Genomic DNA, 19,844 nt, shown 5'->3' with positions numbered 1-19,844 from the left:
GTAAGCTCTGCAATTCAACTGTACATATTTTCTGTTTTTATTAGTATAATTATAAGGAGTAGTAATCTGCATTGCCCATGTTGAGTAGTACATATTGATAACATGTGTATAATTACTCAAACAAACCATTTGTTGGTATTAAAAATCAACTTCTATAAAAATATAATAATGTAATAGTTAATTTTTCAATATCCATTTAAGAGCATAAATAAATTGACAGCTGTAATTTGAAAAACAACTGGAAATATAAAATTACATTACTCTGGCTCTTTTTTGTAAGGGATAGTAAGTATCAAGCCTGTAGTTATAGCTTGCATCAATAGAGTAAGATTATTTGCAATCACTTAAAAATAGGTCATTTATCACAATGAATAATCTATGTAAAAATAATACCAATGTTATGTTAAATGACAGTAGTCTTCCAAAAATTATAAATAGAGAAAGAAATGAGCCCTAGACAAACATATCAGCACTTTTAAACACCAATTTTCACGGCTTATGAATTTAAATATAGAAGGATGTAACTATGACATCATATCTGATGAACGGAAAGTTTCGGAGTATTTTAATAAAAAGTTCGTCAACTTTTCTAGAGAGATTAATCTGAACCCAGGTGTAAACCATTTGTCTAATTAAAAAATTAAAAACTCTGTATAATTTAGCATTTTCTGGTATGTTTTGTTTACTTAAACCTACATTTTAGTCATACAGTAGTTTAGTCATTTACCTGAAGAAGAGACCAGATTGCAGATCTCGAAACTTAGTGTTACCGATTGTATTGTATTACTGAATTATGGCAAATGTCCGGAAAAATCCTGTCTCCTTCATAAAATTTGTTTGAGCGTTCACCACGGTATCTTGGAAGAAAATTATACAATAAGTTGCCTGGTTGTTAAATCAATCCAAAAAGACAATTAATTTAAAATCAAAATTTCAAATGTGTTGAAAGAAAAATATTATTACTCTATTAAAAAAATATTTATATGATACAATAATTTAATAACATTATAAAAATAAATAAATCAATTTATACATTTAATTTTTATGGCTATGTGTAATCTCTTAACATTATACATATTTAATTAATACATTTATAAGATTAAAAGAATGTATTATGTAAATTGTAACATTAAAGAATTTTAATTTCAGTACTTATGTTCAAATCAGAGAAATCTTTCCTGTTTTGAATATTTCACCTGTATTTTGTAAAAAGTATTGCTGGTTTTCTGCCAATTTCCCCCTGTTAAATGATTTTAACTATCGTAAGGTATTATTTTGTTTGTTTTATTTAAGTTTTTCAAACTGAAAATTCATGGAATTGAACTAATATTAAAGTATTTTATCTACGTTATGTAAACTATTTATATAATATTTATTATAGGATTTAATTTTTTCTATTTGGGAGAGTCCTGTCACTTAGGCCTTTCCCCCAATATATTGCTAAATTGATGGGTACTTTGTAACATTTTTTCTTTGTAACTCTAAAGAATGTTAAACAAATTTCATGTTTCTCAGATTGAGGTAAAACAATCTATTTCTTTCTTTTTCTCCCTAACATCAGAAATTATAATTTAATTTCTTCAAACAGGAAATACAAATGACTATGTTTGATTGTGGTCTTGTACCGATTGGTACAACACTCCGTGTCAAATAAATCTGTTGTGGATGTATGGTTATCTTTCTAATACCCATTCAAAATTAGAATACCTAAAATGGCATCTAACTCCTCTCAGTTATAGAAGAAACAGCTTTATTTACTTCCCAGTAATGTTCTTACTTTCTCATTATGGATTGAATTTTTAAGTTCCATAGTGATATTTAAATTTTTTTTGGTAAAAAGTAACTGAAACATTAATGTTTTTGGACTGTTTCAGATATAAATAATGTTTTGTTTCTGTTGCATGTTTTGTGTCAAAGGTTTGTTGCACCATAAATGACTATTTCCCCTCTCATCCTTTCACTCTCATAAATTAATGTTGAAATACTGTTAATTTATACTTAGTTCTCCATTAGCAGCTATATCTGTATATTAATCCATTCCTACAGTGAATTAATATTAAATGAGTAAATAGTAAGTGACTGTTATTTTGATAAATAACTATTCATTCTCTTGCAGTTATTTTGGTGTATCTCGAAGTGCTACTGTAGTCATTGCTTTCATCATGAAGAAATATGGGATCTCATACCAGGACGCTTTTGAGAGGTAATTTATTTGCAATAAAATGATTCAGATAGATATGTAAGTAATAAACAAATATATGGGGAGATTGTTTATCTTTGCATTAGTTTATCGTTTTATTTGACTTATAAATTTGTAAACTTTCAGTATTATAGCATGATATTGACAAAACACATAATTGTATACAAATATCAACTTAATATCTAAATAATACCTTACTTTGTGATTATTGGTAGTAATTTCGCATAATTAGAATAAATACATAGTTTATTTTGTCAAGATAGAAAAGCAAGACATGTACTGTAAAAATTACGTTCTCTATATAAATATTCAGGTGTGATTCTGCTCAGTGGCAAGTTATGAATTTAAATTGCACAACATTGCCTAACAACATAATTATATTTCATTCTTAAAATTGTTTAGTATCCAAAGTGAATTATGTTTTCAATTAAATAAGATAAAATCGAAGACACATAGTATAGACAAAATAAGGAACTCATGATTTCAGGATAACATTTAATCAAAGGAAAAACTCTTTTGGTCTTACTGTATTTTTATATCCACTTCAGATTTTGCCCTTATGTGACTGACTTTTGTGTTAAGACTGAATTTCTTTATATGCTACCAATCTTTCTGAAGCTGGGGATTATTTTTAGTAGTTCCTCTGTAAAATCAAAAGTCTTTGGTAGTAGTGCTGATTCCAACTATCCTTAAACATTCTCCACAAGCGGACCATGCCCCACTGTCCAAATAGCACTCGTGTATTTAGTTGTCTCCTTCTAAAACTAATAATATCACTCACAATGAATGTTACTGTACTAATGTAATACTATTTACAAGTTCATCCCCACTATTCCGTCTTATTTGGGGTACTATGAGGTTGGTAGGGAGGCCTGCCCCTACATGTAAACACAGACTCAGCGACGCTCCGCAGTTTTAATTAATTTTTAAACGGTTTTTATTACTTGATAACAGTGTTTGACTGCAAATTGGTGATAGTAATGTACATTAATGTGAACTCAAAGTGACTTGGACAGTTTATCTCATCCGTAAGCAATTTTGTTGATGTACATAACCAACTGACTAACAAGGTTTAGACTTGTACAATACCACACAGTCGACGTTTGACATGACTGGGAGCGTCGCGACCCATTAACAAGCAGTAATCACTACTGATATCAGCTCCTGTGGCAACACCGGTAGCGTATTAATCTTCTAAGCGGAAGATCCCTGGTTCGATACCTGGCAACGGAGTTTCAGTTTTTTGCGTCGGGAAAATGTTGTAAATAATTTTAATAATTTTAATCCTTGCATTTTATACTGTTATTTTCTTCCATATTTTATTGTTACTGTATTATACTTTTATTGCATTTTTATCCATATATTTATATATTTTATTTATTTATCAACGATGAATTTTCACTGTTGAAAAAACTAACTCTGGAAACCCCTGTATTATATTCAACAACGTAAAATATAGACAATTAAGAACCCTGAGAAATGGTGAGATTTCTTGGCGCTGCTTGCTGGGGAAGAAGTGCGGTGCATCAATAAAAACCGATGCGGATATAACAAGAGTAAGTGTGTGCAATGTAAAACACACTGGTGAGCACGGAGTCACCATGCGTTCCCTCTTGTCTCCGCTGACCAAGCCTCGTGCTGTGGCCGCCTCGTTCATCCTCCATTCCACCCGCTTCAGCTGCAAAGGACGTCTGCACCCTCCCACACCATCGACACCCGTCACGCCGTCTGCGCCGGTCTGCTCCACGCCCGACCCTGGCCTCGCACTGACCGACACCACACCTGGCCCTGGGGAACCAATAAGCGTAGCATCAGTCTTAGGAAACACCTGAAGACCCAGTAGCGGAGGTTTCCCGGCTTTAAAAAAGAGGTTACGCGTCCTTGGAAAGCGAGTTTAAAAAACTGTTGGATCACACCATCGAATCCGACTCCCGACTACTTGAATTCACGGACCAGATATTTCCAGTGAATAATTCGAACACGCTCCGCGTCGACCGGACCGCCCGCACTTCCGCGACGGTGGACCGCGGCGTCCAGTGCGAGTCAGAGCCGTCCCTCAGCACGCGAAAAGACCCCCCGCGCCCTATTCCTTAGACTTCAGTGCGCAGTGCGATTTGCAGTCAACCGCGTGGTGCACGGTGTGCTGAGAAATATTGATATTATTTGCAGTCAGAAAAACAACAATCGAGGTTCTTCAGGCGGAAAATCAATACTTAAATCAACAGTTGACAGCAAGAAAGGACGCAGATGAAGATTCTAAACAGCCATGGATTAAAGTGACATCAAAAAAGAAAGTATCTCCAGCTGAAAAAACTCACTCTCAGGTGTTTTCAGTAAAAAATAAAAAACTGCCTGCTCATAGACAAAAAAGAAGGAAATACCCTGAAATCTCTAACTCAAACCTCTCCAGCCCGAACCATCCTCAAAGCAACAATTTTAATCCTCGCAAAAAACTGCAGACTTCCCTTACCCCGATCCCCCACCTCCGCTCCATTACTAATTAGAGGTGACAGTCACGCCCGTTTACATCGCGGGACTTGTCGGGGACATGACCGGCTCTCCGTTCTCTATTGGTGACGTGTGCATGCCTGGGCGCCGGCCTGCTGGACATCGTGAGCTCGGGCCACACACCATCTCGACCCGGAACCCACTACAAGGAGGTGTTAATCGCTGGCTCGAACGATCTAGCAGTGGGCAAACAACGCAACATATACAGTCACCTGGAGGCCCACATCGCTACCAGACCGGCCAACACCGAGCTCGCTGTAGTCACCTTGCCAATTAGACATGAGCTGGCACCAAACCATCCCATCCAGGACGAGACCGTGCTCGTGAATGCTTATATTGAGGAACTGGCTGCTCGCTATAACATTCAAGTGATTGACTTCAATAAAATCGGCCGTAAGCATTTCACGAGGCACGGCAGTATCTCTCAATGCGGGGTAAGCGGCTGATGGCTGAGATGGTGGTGGGGAGGCCTCCTGGAGCTGAGACCCGCCCCTGCGGGACCGAGGAAGCCTGCGCGGCCGCCGCACGTCACTGCTCCGACGGCCGCCGCCCCTCCTGCCATCGTGCCGGCGCCTGTGGCTGCCAACGGGGAGAACAGCCGACACCCCTCAGCATCCCTCAAGACACCAGCATGTCACCTATGCCGAAGCGGCGAGGGGACCGTGTACTCCGGATGGTGACGGCCTCAAGGGACGCTCTCTTTTTTTAGGGACCGCACCTTCAAGCGACGGGGTGGTGTGACCGCCGGTGTAGAAAAAAAGAAACAAAAAATTCAAAATTTCACATTCAAAATACGATACGACTGCTTCACCAAAATTCTCAATTGGCAACCAAACAAACTTGAGGAAATTCAACTCATGTGTGAAGATTTGAAAACAGATGTACTTGCTGTAACCGAAAACGGTTTCAACAACAAAAACATTACATCTTTGCCACATTCCAAATTACAAATTGGCAGACGTTTACTGTCGACACCACTCCAAAAGGAGGGGGAGTTGCTATTTTTTGTGAAAAATAATTTCACCTTTTCCAATTTTTCAATTCAAGGAAAAGTTGATCGCGACTTTGAAGCAGTTGGTATCAAACTTCAAGGCAGTGACACAACATTGTTGGTCATTGGAATTTTACAGGTCTCCCAGTGGAAGTGAAGAAATTTTTTTTTCTAAATTTGAACACTTTACTTACAGACTTGACCAATCACAGAAAAGACTTCATCCTCATGGGTGACTTCAATATTAAACGCAATGGACAACCAGAATCCAATCACCAAAAGATGTGTGGATTTGTTGAGGTCTTTTGGCCTTGAGTTGCTTGTCAAGTCTCCAACGCGAGTAACGGCAACTACTCAATCAGCTATAGACAACATCATTTCCAACATTCCAGGTGTCGCGGTGTCCGTGGTCAACACAGCAATCTCGGATCACTGTGGCCAAGAGGCTGTAATCAGTGGAAAACACTTCGAAAGGGAGCTCAAAATCACAAAAACAGTAAAGAGACATGAGGCCTGGAAACATTGCTCTTCTGAACACTTCCCTGTCCAAAGAAAAACGTGGAACTTTCTAAATTTAACGCAATCAGTAGAACAGCAGTTTCAAATGTTTAACGAGGTCCTAAATTATCATCCTAATAATTTGTGCTGTCCTACGAAAACAATCAAAGTTTGTCAAAAAAAGGCAAACAGCAATTGGATCACAAAAGGTATATTGGTGTCGAGAGAGAAATTAAAAATTTTTCTCCGAAAATCAATAAAAACACTTCGAACGCTGAATTCAAACTCTTTTTTCAATTGATACAAAAAAACATATAAGAAAGTGATCCAAGCAGCGAAAGCTATGGATGTCTCAAAATCAATTATATCTTCAAAAAATGTTTCAAAAAACAATTTGGGGCATCATCAAAAGTAACAAAAGACAGGGTGATCAAATCAAACTTAAAATTGGAGATGAACTTGTATGTGAGGCTGGGGAGGTGGCGAACGAGTTTAACAGATTTTTCGCGTCTGTGGCTTGCGAGCTAAACCCCCGGCCATTGCAGCCTCAAGTGAATCTTATGCGAATACATAGTCCAGTAACGTCACTGGCACTGGTACCGGTTTTAGAAGAAGAGCTTGATCAAAATCTTTAGACAGCTCCCGTCCAAAAAATCGAACGATATTGAATTGACGTCTATGTGGCTCATAAAGAAATGTTACAAACATATTCTGAGCCCACTAACACATTTAATTAATTTGTCTTTTGAACAAGGAGTATTTCCCTCACTCCTACAATCCGCGAAAGTAAGTCCAATTTATAAAAAAGGGCGATCCCTGTTCCACAAATAATTATCGGCCTGTCTCCATTTTGCCAGTTTTTTGAGCAAAATTTTTGAAAAATCTTTTTTGATCAGAATGCTGAAGTTTTTAAATCAAAACAACCAACTCTCTGAAACCAATTCGGATTCAGAAAAGGAAAATCAACTACCGACGCTGTGGCGAATCTAGTTGAAATGGTTGTTGAGGGTATAGAAAATCGAAATGCCACCTTAGGTGTCTTTCTCGATCTATCTAAGGCATTCGATTGTGTTGACCACGAACATCTGCTCGACATTTTGGAAACACACGGCATCCGAGGCGTGCCACACTTGTGGCTTAGATCATTTCTAAGCGACAGAACTCAAGTTGTCCAAATCTCAAATCAACTTTCAAACAAAATCCGACTGGACTATGGGGTTCCTCAGGGAATCTATTCTTAGCCCCAATTCTGTTTCTGCTATATGTCAATGACATTGAGTCATCACTAATGCACGGAAAGGCCGTGCAGTATGCTGATGACACGACTCTTTTTTCAGTGAAAAATCAACATCTCTCTTGGAAGAACGCTCTTTTGTTGATGTCAACAATTGCGTTCAAACACTTCAACAGCCCTCAATCTCCAAACAAACACAACGAAGACCAATGTCATCAAACTTTGCTCTTCGGCCTGTGGATTCTCTCGGTGTGGGACCTGCCACTATGTTGGCAGACTCCATACTAGAAGAGGTCTATAGTTCGAGATTTCCTTGGAAATACACCTTGATCGAGGGTTGACATGGAATAATCAAATTGATCACGTTTGCGCCAAAATATCCTCAGGAAATTTTGTTTTGAGGAATCTAGCCAAATATTGCCCCACTCAGGTACTGATGACGGTGTATTATGGCTTGATTTACCCCCACCTTACCTACGGAGTGGCATTGTGGGGTTGCTTGTGCAAACAATCAGTTTGATGAGGGTCTTCAGATTGCAAAAGCAAGCGATTCGAATAATCGCACATTTGAAAATTCAGAGAGTCATGCAGAGAATCTTTCAAAAGTTTGCAGCTGTTGACCCTGCCGAGTCTCTACATTTTCGAAACAACACAGTATTGTATGTCAAAATGCGTCAAGACAAGTGGCCAAGACATACATTCATATGAGACCAGAGCCAGGGGAAACTACCGAGATTGGCCAACACAGAACGGTGATTTATGAAACGCCTGCCATCACAAGCAGGAGTTCATTTCATCAACCAAGCTGCCACACGAATAAAAAATGCCCCAACACCCAAGGCGTTCAAAATTCGTCTAAAACGCTTTTTAGCGACACAGGCATTTTATAATGTCGACGAGTATTTGGCAAAAAACTGGGAGACCAGCCAATAGGTATGTCGCCCCGTCGCTGGTGGTGGGATGATTGGCGAATAAAAGGAAATGAATGAAGGTGAAATTGTATGTTTGATTGAGGATTTTGATGTAGAACGGATGGAAAAAATTTTAGTTACAATAACGTCCATTTGACGCATGCTATACATGTTAACCATGTCTTGGCAATAAAGAAATTTGATTTGATTTGATTTGAAAACATTCTTGTAAATTGAAATATTCTTAAATTGCAGATTGTACATTTGCATTAGAATTAAATCTTTTGCTACCAACAAATGGTCCTCCTGCTATCTAGAGACTGTTACAACACTACTACCGGGCATGGTTGTGAAAGGACTAAATAAACAAATTCTCACTAGCATATGGGGTCTTTAATACAGCCTACTGTAACCAGATGTGGCAGTGAAAATATAATTAATAATTAATTAATCAGTATTAATATTAAACTTTGAAATAAACTTATTGTACTTTCTGATAATAAAACACTATCTGAGAACATTTTGGTTATTCAATTAGATTAAATTTATACTGTTGAACCTTAATGATAAGTCCAAAACACATAATTTCAGTTCCATTAACTTTCAATTGAAGATACTACTTCATAAGGAGTTAAGAAAATGATCTTTTATACTGGCCGTGTTCAGTAGGTTGAAATAATCAGCAAGGGCAACTTGTATCAATAATAATCACTCGGACTACTGATTAGTGAAGGTAGGTGGACCTCAGGGCTCAGTACTGGGACCATTGCTGTTTTAAATTTACATTAGTGATCTCCCTTAGTTTATCATAAATACTACAAATAGGAATCAAATGTTAACAACTCTCCTTGCAGATAACACGTGTTTAGTTTTTCACCACATCGATTATGGTACCCTATTCCAACACTTTAATTTAACTTCCTCTCGACTCCTGGAGTGGTTTACAGCAAACAAGTTATTTCTAAACATTTCTAAAACAAATCTTATGAAATTTCATTCCCAAAAATCTCTTAACATCACAAACCAATTTTCTCTCAACACTCATATTCTTAACAAGGTTCATTTTACAACATTTCTTGAGGTTCATTTAGTTTCAATCTAAAATGGGACTCCCACATTAACTTTCCAGTTAAATATATTCATTCTGCAACTTCTGCTCTGAGGTCCCATTCTAAGTTTGTCTCCAGGGATCTTTCAGCTTGGGTTATAGTGGCTTATTTGAATCAAAATTTAGCTATGGATTTACAGTCTAGGATTTTTGCAGTGCTTACTTATTCAGTAGGAATTTCTGCATTGAAAAAAGGCCGTTAAAGCTTGTCTGGGGGCTGGACCAGTGGGACACCTGTAGGGAGTTCTTCAGATGAAGTGATACTCTCACCCTGGCATGCCTCCTCATTTATCCAATTATTGTAATTTTTCTGTTTAAAAACAAACACAGCTTTTCAATCCACTGTCATAATTATAACACTAGACACAAGGAGAATCTCTTGATGACTGTTTCCGTCTTTCATTGTCTCAAAATTAAGTTTTCTTTTTGTACATAAGCTTTATAATTCCCTTCCATATTCATTAAAAAATGCTAATAATTAAAAAACTTGTAAACAAAATAAAAAACCCTTGATTGGGAGTGCTTTTTATAGCCTTTAGGAGGGACTTGAGGAAAAACACCAGAGGCAGTTCACTTGCTATCGTGAACTTTTATTTATAATTTATTGTGTAGACTGTGATTCATTTGTATTATCAATAAAACTAATACAAATGTATACTGTACAAATGCGTACACTATTTTAATTATTATTGATATATATTTTTAATGTTTAATGCTAATATATGACTTTCACAAAAACCTGTAGTTCTAACTGTGTTAATAAAGAAGTTTTATACAAGTAGATTTTCTAAGCAATGTCCAGTAATCACATACTACATTGTACAGAGTGAAACAAGCAAACAATTCCTAGTACTGAAATAACACAAGTAAAATTGATATATTTCATCAGCCATTGTCGCTATCCAGTTGGGAACTGCCAAAGTCCAGTATGTGTAATGCACCGTATTGAGTGTGTGTAATGAACCATGTCTATAGAGTTTGTATTTAGTTTAAACAGGAATTCGTTTTATCTTTATTTATTTATCGTTTATATATTATCATTTATATATTAACAACACTGAGTTTGATAATGGTGCATGTCATTCAATGGAATTTGGTTGAGCATTTGCAAATATTTTTACATTGGTCTTAAGGGTAATCATGATGGCAACGAGAGTACAATCATATGACATACTAGCATAATAAGTATATTATTCACACAGAAAAAAATAATAGAGTGAAAATAAATTTTTAAAATTGGTGACAAGATCTGATTTCAGCGCTCTCTTGTGTTGTAGTATCCTCTCTAAATCACGAATCTTTTATTATTTAAATACTGCTATTAAACCTAACTTAATAAACAAACATTTGAATGTATCATGTGGCAAGATATCTCGAAAAGATCATTTGTAGATTTAAATTTTGGATGAAACTGCATTTCTATCTAGACAAGAACAAGTTCTATGATAGTGCATGTCCAACCGTGGAAATCGGTTACGGGTCATTGAAGCCTATCACTTAATAGTCTGACACAATGTCTTTTTTGTCTGCCACGAAGACATAAAATTTTCTTTTATGAGTAATTGCCTATCCGTTTATCTGACTGCAAGACATCTCGAGAATGAAATAAGCTATAGGCTAGAAATTTTGCATGGAACCTTAGTGAATCCTGTTAAACGACAAGTGGGGTGGTGTACTCCTTCATTGTATTATAGAGATATTATCTTCAACTACTAACTGGACGTTCTTTACTTGAATCCTGCCAAAGTTTTCTTGTCTTTCAGTGGACTTACCTTTACTTGTATGTATTATGTAATTTGTTGCTAAATTTCTTATGTGTAACCAGAGTAAAGAGTCTACGCAGATTTGTTGGACCCAATGCTGGATTCGAAGCCCAACTGCAGTTATTTGAGAGGATGAATTATACAATAGACCGTAACAATCTTCAGTATAAAATGTACCGTTTGAAACTAGCTGCAGAAAAAGTTAAAAAAGGTAAATAGTTTTATTTATAAATTTTTTTGAATAAATAAAGCAATAACCAATTATTGTATATGACAATGTATCTAGTTCTACTGATTTTAGCAGCAAAATTTCAATATCACACAATATGAAATTGAGTAGTGATTTCAAAATGTATATAAATCACATACATGCTGCTATATGGTTTGTATACATAAATATACTTGTTTTTAGGGATTTACTACTTAACCACAGAAAAGAAAAAAGTTTCGATATGTTGATTAGACCAATTTACATTGCATTTTTACCCCAGAATCAACCCTCTAGATCCATTTCTTCAGAAAGCTAAAAAGTTTTTTTTTTCAAATTTCTACCTGTTTTTGAAGATAATGAGAGAAAGAGTTAATAAGCCAACCTCACACACCATATTTACTGGATAGATACTGTACTTAGAAACATATGTATTATATTCAACTTTTGAAATCTTGTATGTTCAATGATAATAATCTTATGAGTGAGTTTATCACAAAGAATAATAGTAAATTTTAAAAAGGTAAATTTTATACTTAATTCTGATGAATACTTATTACACTATTGCAAATAGCTGTGTAGTCAGTAAACTCCTTGATTTTGGGCATCTATGCTATTTCTGTTGTTGACTTAACTCGTAGTAAGGGGTTTGTTTTGTTCATTTAGGACAAAAAGCTCAGAAACCTCTTATTGCACTTAGTCCTAAAAGGACCTATGTGTTTGCTTTCAGAGTGACAGGATATTCAGGATGGATAAACTTGAGGTTAGGGTCTGGCTCCTGATGGGATCCCATGAGGAGAGATGGTGGGTATTATATCTCAGTCACGTAACCTTGGAAGTAGGGGAGACGTGCTCTGTTCCAGTCTCTTTCAGTCCTTTCTCATGTTAAGACTAGCAACAGCCTTTAACACTAAGAGAGTCCCACCCATTCCAACAGTCATCCTCAGCAGTAAACTAACCTATTGATGAACCTTTTTATACCAATATCTTAACATTTGCGATTGAATGTCTTGCTGTAGATATTCTTTCACAATGTTATAAATCTTTGTGTCTTATGTGTCAGGAAAATACAGTAGATTTGTGAAATGACCACTGTTGTCAAGTATGTCGCTTTGCTTATGGTTGCAGTGAAAATTCTCCCCCTGGACTGCTTGGACGTGGTGCAGCCTGACCCTTCTCTCATCAGAGTGAGCCCCGACCCTCTGGTCTACCGGTGCTGCAAGTGCAGGTACACCTACACTTGTTAAAACATCTAGTCATGTACTAAATACTTTAACTTTTACTATAGTCAAACGGGGAAAAAAAGTGACTACTAATTTGTATTGAGATGTTTAAATTTTTATTAAATGTTTGATAAAGTACCATTATAAAGTATATACAAGAGAGTTCCAACAAATAGACGGTGTCGGATACAATTGGTTTACTGTATCTGGTATAAGTTAAAGTTAAGTCATTTGTATGTTTCAGACGAATAATAGCATCTGCTGCTAACTTAATGCCTCATATACCCAGAGAGAAGCCCTCATGGAAGGATGCAGCATGGCCTGCCAAGGTGAAAGAACAGCCCGCCTGCATGGCTACATATTTTGTTGAACCGATGATTTGGATGAAGCCTGCTCTTCAGTCTGAACAAGGGAAACTGCACTGCCCAAAGTGCAATTCTAAATTGGGCTCTTTCAGTTGGATCATGGGTAATTATATTAAAGTTTTGAGGTTGTAATACTTTTAACAATAACCAGTTCATTCACTGTTCGTAATCAAGCATTATGTTAAACAGTCAGTAAATAAAGCTTGCTTAGAATAACGATAATATAAAGGCTATAACATCTTAACATGAATTATAATAACTTCTTAAATGTTTTTCATGGCATAGTCCGTTTTGTTTGTTTCTATTGTTTAATGCACATTCTCAAATTATTAATCTTTTCATCATTTTACCTCTAGGAAGTAAGACATTAAACTTGCCTTTTATCCTGATTCACAACAGGAAAAGTGATTATACATCTGATGTATTATATCAAGAATCAGATGACACCTTTCTTTATAATCACAACATACAATAAATATATTTATATAGTTTTTTTTCTCACCATGTAGTTGATGAAAGGGAGTACTGAACATGAGGTGAATGTGTAATTATTGGCGTACACCATATAACTGTGTGCTGGCTGTGCCACTGTCAATTTGGCAGGATTTATTTATTTATTTTTATTGTTCTGAATGGTCAATGAAATCTCTAGATTACTAAGTCTAATCCTCAAATCTGTGGTATTCATAGGAAACACATAACAAGTGATATAATGGTGAGAAAGTAAATTTGAAATTTTAATAAATGTCAAACAAAAATTCTGGACAAGGGAAATAGTGGGGCAGACCTTCTTTAATCAATCATGAGTAATTTTAAAAAGTTGACTAACTGTTAAACAGAATTGTAATTTTACTATTTCTTTACTATTTAATGCTAAAACACACTGCAGTCACAAACATGTTTTGAACAATTAAAAACAGAAGATAGGAGAAAATTAGTCATAGAATTGTTTTATTTCATGACATTGGCTGACTACATGTCCTGAAGACCAAGTCAAACATTAAGATAGAAAGATTGGCAGAAAGCATCCACTCACTATTCAGCTCCAAACTGACAATATGCCACTTAACATAAAGTAATCCTTCTCTGTTTTAAGAGCAACTCACAGGTGCTCTGATTTTCTGTATTCATGATAGAATGTTTTAATGGGATTCTCAAATATGATTATCTTCTGTAATTAATGCATCAATCATGGCTCTTAGTATGTAGGAAAATACATTAGGGTGTGTTAGAGGTGTGTGTACATTAGGCTCTTGAGAGGAGTGTATGAGACAGGTTGTGTATTTAATTTGGCTCCACAAAACTTATGATTTTTACAGTGATTTTAAAAGTGTTTTTGTGTGAAAATTTCAGGTAAAGTTGTGTAGTTTTTAAGGTGCTACATTGGAAGGTGGTATTTTTGACGTTTGACTCTTTTTTAATTGTAAAATCTCAAAGAACTTAAAAAACAATTGTGATAATTTCCTGTGTTTTGCAACTTTATAGATAAGAAAGGGTCTACCTTCTTATCAGAGACAACTGACCCTTGGACTTGATAACAACCCAAACCCAATATCAACAGTCAATCTGTTATCTTCCAATCAGTGGGAAAACTTTTGATTGAATGAAATTAACTTCTGTTGTCAGAGTTCTTTGTGGCTTACCCGGTTTGAATAACTTACTCATAACCTGAGGGTCTTCAGTTCAAAAACCACAACCAGTAATATACTTTTTGCAAGTTGTTAACATCATAAACAGAGATGTACCACTAAATTATATTATGGGATCTCCTTATTAATGAAAATTAATTTATTTTTGTAATATTATTATTGTACATAGATTTTACAGTGCATCATATTTTATTATAATTTTATTAACAATTACATTTTGGAGTGATTGTTAATGGTGACGCTAATTGTGTCATTAAAGCTAGAGTATTTTGTGACTGTGCACTGGCATGCATACCTACAGAGCCTGCCTCAAACTATCAGCACCTTACACGTTACGTCTCTCTCATCAGCTGGCCTGTATTGTGTAGGCTACCACTAACACGACATTTGGTTGTCAGTCAACCAAACATTCTTATACAATACTGAAAAGCACTGAACTTCATTTTAATTTTTGACACCAACCATTTGACACAAAGGAATTCAGTCAAATCCTTTTAAAATCACTGAACCTATTTTTATATTTGACACCAACCATTTACACTAAGGATTTGGATTACCACAAAGGATTACCAGTAATTTTAACACAGAGGAGTCTGACAAACCTCACTATAAAAACAGTTTCATCTTTGACAATCCACATCTATTAACGAAGAGGCTAATCCTTACAATGTTCAACAGTGGAGACATGGTCTTTGCCAAACTTAAGGGCTATCCTTATTGGCCAGCCGAAATTAAAGAAATTAATTTCAGATGAAAGCATATCAAGCACAATGTCACCTTCTTTGGCGATGGAAAAAAAAAAACAGCCATCGTGAAGGAAATTGTGATCTGTACCCTTACAACGAAAATACTAAACTAAACCCTTGGGAAGACAAAGACTGATAATTTTAGAAACAAGAAACTCAATGAAGCTCTCTTTGAAGCTGAAAAACTTTACTTAAGCAGAGTTATCTATTCTTAAACATGACAGCACCAACCACGTTAAGGCTTACAGCCAAGCTGAATCACCCAATTGTGGTCAATTAAAGAGCTTGAAAACAGCCTGGTTTGAAAACAACTACTTTGAAGACACAGAGAATGAACATGACAAATTAGAACTAGCCGCTAAAAATAGGCTCTGCACTGCTTGAAGAAAAAAATAAGATCCTGAGAAGAACAGAACCTAAGGTTAGAAGCTAAATTAACGAGTTTTGAAGCAAAAAATTGAAGAGTTAGAAAAAACAGAGGAAACTCGTATCACCAAAATTGAAAATTTACTTCAACAACTGGAGCAAACTGAAAGTCAACTGGAGAGGGGAAAAACAGTTCACACTAGAATCACAAACCATTTACGAAGAAAATGATAGGAAACTTGGCCAAGCCATAAATGAGTACACTAAGAAAATAAAAGACCTGGAAAAAGAGACAAAGCTCCTAAAAAGTAAAGTAGGGGAACAGTTGATGAAACAACTCTTTCCAATATTAGGACTGCTAATGTCTCTGTACAAACAGTAGCACCCAACGTAAACCAACAATCACAACCAGCTTCAAACTCGCCATCCCTTCTAAATGAAATTGTACAGCTAAAAACAAAACAGGGATGCATGGAAACTCTAATTAAAATGATGACAGCCCAAATTGAAAACCATTCTTTTAAACAACAACAAGTTATCTGGGCTACAGCACACAAATGACCTTTTGACCGACTCTGACAAAATTATGCTCACAGAAAAATAGCCAAACATGCTCTAAAAAACCGAACACCTCTCTGACTAATGGCAATTCAAAGAGAGCACAGACTGCAGAAAACATCCAAACATGCACAAAAAAAAGAACTTAAAAATGTGTGGACAGAGACCAGCACAAAAAGAACCCTTAAAAATCAAGGGAAAACATTCCAAAGCATCTCTTTACAAGTCGCAAAAGCCCAAGAGAAAACTTAAGAAACCTGAAATATCCTCACCTGCTAAAGTGGCTAAAAAAAATCCATGATGAAACTAAGTCATGGACCCCCGCTACATGCTAAGCTAAAAAGCAGAGGATGAAAGCTACTATGATTTCTTCCTCAAACACATTGATTTTTACAGAACACTCAAGACAGTATATCCTGACTGCTCACTTACTTTTTTAGGCAATGCCAAAGTGAAAAATCTTACATTCCTAACCAAACAAAAACAGGGAAAAACAAAAACTCAAAGTATAAAAAAAGTCTCAAATAAACTTTCCGTCTTACACCAAAATGTAGAGCGAATAAGTAAAAAATTCAAAACGGCTAAATCACCTTATAGAAGAAACCAACCCCCGACGTAATCATAATTAGCGAGCACGGGATTAAAAAAGATCAAATGGAAAACACCAGACTGCCAAAGTACTGCCTAAAAACACATTTCAGCCGTGAAGACCATAGAAAGGGAGGTGTCGCTATTTTTGTCAAAGATGAACTAGCAACAGCTGCGCAACCCATAATCATAGAATACAACAAAGAGCTGACATGTGAGATGGGCATGATCAAAATATCGCTAGGTATAAGGCAGCTATACATCTTAGGTGTCTACAGAACCCCAGCAGGACAACTTGAAGAAGCTTTAACCTTACTCTCAGCGACAATTGAAGAAAACGAGGGCCGAGAATCACCCGATTCTTGTTATGGGAGACATAAAATGTCAATAGTCTGAAAAAAGACAGGGAGAATGAAATGCTTAATGACACCCTAAGCAGCCACAACATCACTAGACTAACCACTCCCTCCAACACGAGTTACCCCAACATCCAAGACATCTATAGATTTCATCTGTACAAATATGTTCACGGATGAAATAACTACTAACGTGATCGATGCTGGAATTTCTGACCACTCAGCTCAAATCTGTGAAATAACACACACAACAACTCTACCAAAACAACAAAGTACAATGCGCAGAATATTAAACCAAAGAAACCTTAACTTACTAAAGGTTCAGTTGGAAAATGAAGACTGTGCGAAAATATACACAACACGGACTCACCAGAAACAGCATACAAAAATCTTCTGTCAACAGTGGTAATCAACCTGAACTCAACTTGCCCTAGAAAAAATGTCCGCCCTAGGAGGAGGAAGGCGATGGTTTTTGCTGACGAAAGAAACAAATTGCCTGAAGCAAAACTATTTACAATGTCTTCGAAAATATGAACTCACTGGAGCGCTATCAGATAAAAATGAAATGAGCAAGGCAAAGAAAGATTATGATATGAGTCTGAAAATCAGTAAAGCGCCAAGCATCAGGCTGATCACATAGCAAATGCTGCAAATAAATCAAAGGCATTGTGGCAGGTCATAAATAGTGAGAGAAAGAACAATCAACCAGAAATAACACAACCACAAATTGCTATAGGACAGGAAATCATCACTAACCCCCACACAATTGCTAATCACTTTAACCAGTTTTTCCCCAATATTGCAGAAGAAAATTACCCTAAAAAACCAGCCAAAAGTCACAAAACAACCTGCACCTCCACAAACCTCAGGTAATGATTTAACACAGCTACCTTTCACTAATGAACAAGAAATTGAAGAGATCATCGATAACCTTAAACCCAAAACCTCGTCAGGATTAGATGAAATTTCAGCAAAGATGCTGAAACACTGTAAGAAAGCTTTAAACTCCACCACTAGTCAAAGTAACAAAACTTATCCCTCGCTCATGGCCACTTTCCAGCCGCACTTAAACAAAGTAAAGTATACCCCAAGCTAATAAAAAGTGGAAACCAGACTGAAGCCAAAAAACTACAGACCCCATATCATTAATCTCAACCTTATCCAAAAGTAATTGAGAAAATAGTTTTAAAAAGATTAATGGACCCACTGTGAACATAACAGCCTTGTTAACAGAAAGCCAACATGGCTTCATCAAGGGAAGATCCACAACATCTGCCATAATCAAACTTGCGGAATTCATCATTGATAGCTTGGAAAAAAAAAATCTGATTACTGGAATTATGCTGGATTTCAGCAAAGCTTTTTGATTGCTTGGGACACGAACTGGATCCTCAACAAACTTGAACAGCTTTGGTGTGAAAGGCCAAGCCTACGCATGGTTCAAGAGTTATTTGGAAGGAAGAAGTCAGGTTTGTTGAGATTCAAGACACACAAAAAAACATACGCCAAGAAGTAAGATCTGACCCTTTACCCATTACAAGGGGTGTACCTCAGGGTTCGGTATTGGGACCAGTCCTATTCATTCTCCTGACAAATGACATGCCACAATATCTAGAAATGCACTGTACTCCCCTAATGTACGCTGATGATACGGACACTTCTAGTCTTCGAGTCCATCACCAAACAATGTGGCCATCAACTCTTACATTGCAACTGAATAAGGCATTATCAATACTGTCATGAAAACGACTTAGTTGTAAACGCTGAAAAAAACCAAACAATTAGCTTTTGGGAGAAGACAGGAGGAAGTCCCAGAACTACCAGAAAGTATCAATGAAAAGCCAGACCAAATTCCTAGGAATGACTATCGACAATGCACTATCCTGGAACAATCATGTTGACGCACTCTCCAAAAAATTGAACTCCTGCTTGTACATTTTAAAAAGAGTAAACCTCGTCAGTGACGATGCCACAACAAAAACTGCCTACCATTCATTGTTCGAGTCTCACTTACGATATATGGCCTTGCAGTTTGGGGAGGTACAACAGCAGGAAACCTAATCGAATTTCTACTTCTACAGAAGAGAGCAATCAGGATTATGGCCAGCCTTGGCCCAAGGGAGAGCTTGCAGAAAGGTCGTCAAAACTACAAATGTCTTAAACTATCATCGGCCTATACATAAAAGAAGTCATATTGTATGTAACGATCGAACAGCTTCAACGAGGCCTTGATATACACACACACAACACTCGTCATTGCATCAAACTTTCACCTCCCTCTACATCACACTGCAACATATGAGAGGAAAACCATCCTACATGGGGAGGAAACTCTTTAACCTTCCCCTACCAGAAGATCTAAAGATGCAGAACGTGAAGAAGTTGAAGACAGCCCTGACCAACTGGCTCATCGACCGACCATTTTTACTCCATTGATGAGTTCCTGGACTGGAGGAAGAATGAAGAACACATCCACTGAAGGAAAAAACCTATATAAAATTGACACCATTGCATTTCTCGATGTTATGTTAATAAAGAATTTGTCTATTGTCTATTGTAGTTTTAGCTAAAT

The 19,844-nt window shown here is 36.5% G+C and overlaps 1 protein-coding gene across 1 annotated transcript in view; it reads left to right on the top strand.

The window, feature by feature from the left end:
• LOC124360507 (dual specificity protein phosphatase MPK-4-like) overlaps positions 1 to 19,844 on the top strand; it is a 32,950-nt gene that overhangs the window by 9,138 nt on the left and 3,968 nt on the right. The window contains exons 4-7 of the mRNA XM_046814198.1: positions 2,117 to 2,203; positions 11,276 to 11,424; positions 12,550 to 12,649; positions 12,889 to 13,112. Coding sequence (XP_046670154.1) covers positions 2,117 to 2,203; positions 11,276 to 11,424; positions 12,550 to 12,649; positions 12,889 to 13,112 — 560 coding nt within the window. The remainder of the gene's footprint in view (positions 1 to 2,116; positions 2,204 to 11,275; positions 11,425 to 12,549; positions 12,650 to 12,888; positions 13,113 to 19,844) is intronic.

The sequence above is a fragment of the Homalodisca vitripennis genome, chromosome 4 (assembly GCF_021130785.1).
Source record: "Homalodisca vitripennis isolate AUS2020 chromosome 4, UT_GWSS_2.1, whole genome shotgun sequence".
In the NCBI taxonomy this organism is placed as follows: domain Eukaryota; kingdom Metazoa; phylum Arthropoda; class Insecta; order Hemiptera; family Cicadellidae; genus Homalodisca; species Homalodisca vitripennis.
The sequence above is the reverse complement of the archived record's forward strand: the minus strand, read 5'-3'. Positions and strand labels throughout refer to the sequence as shown.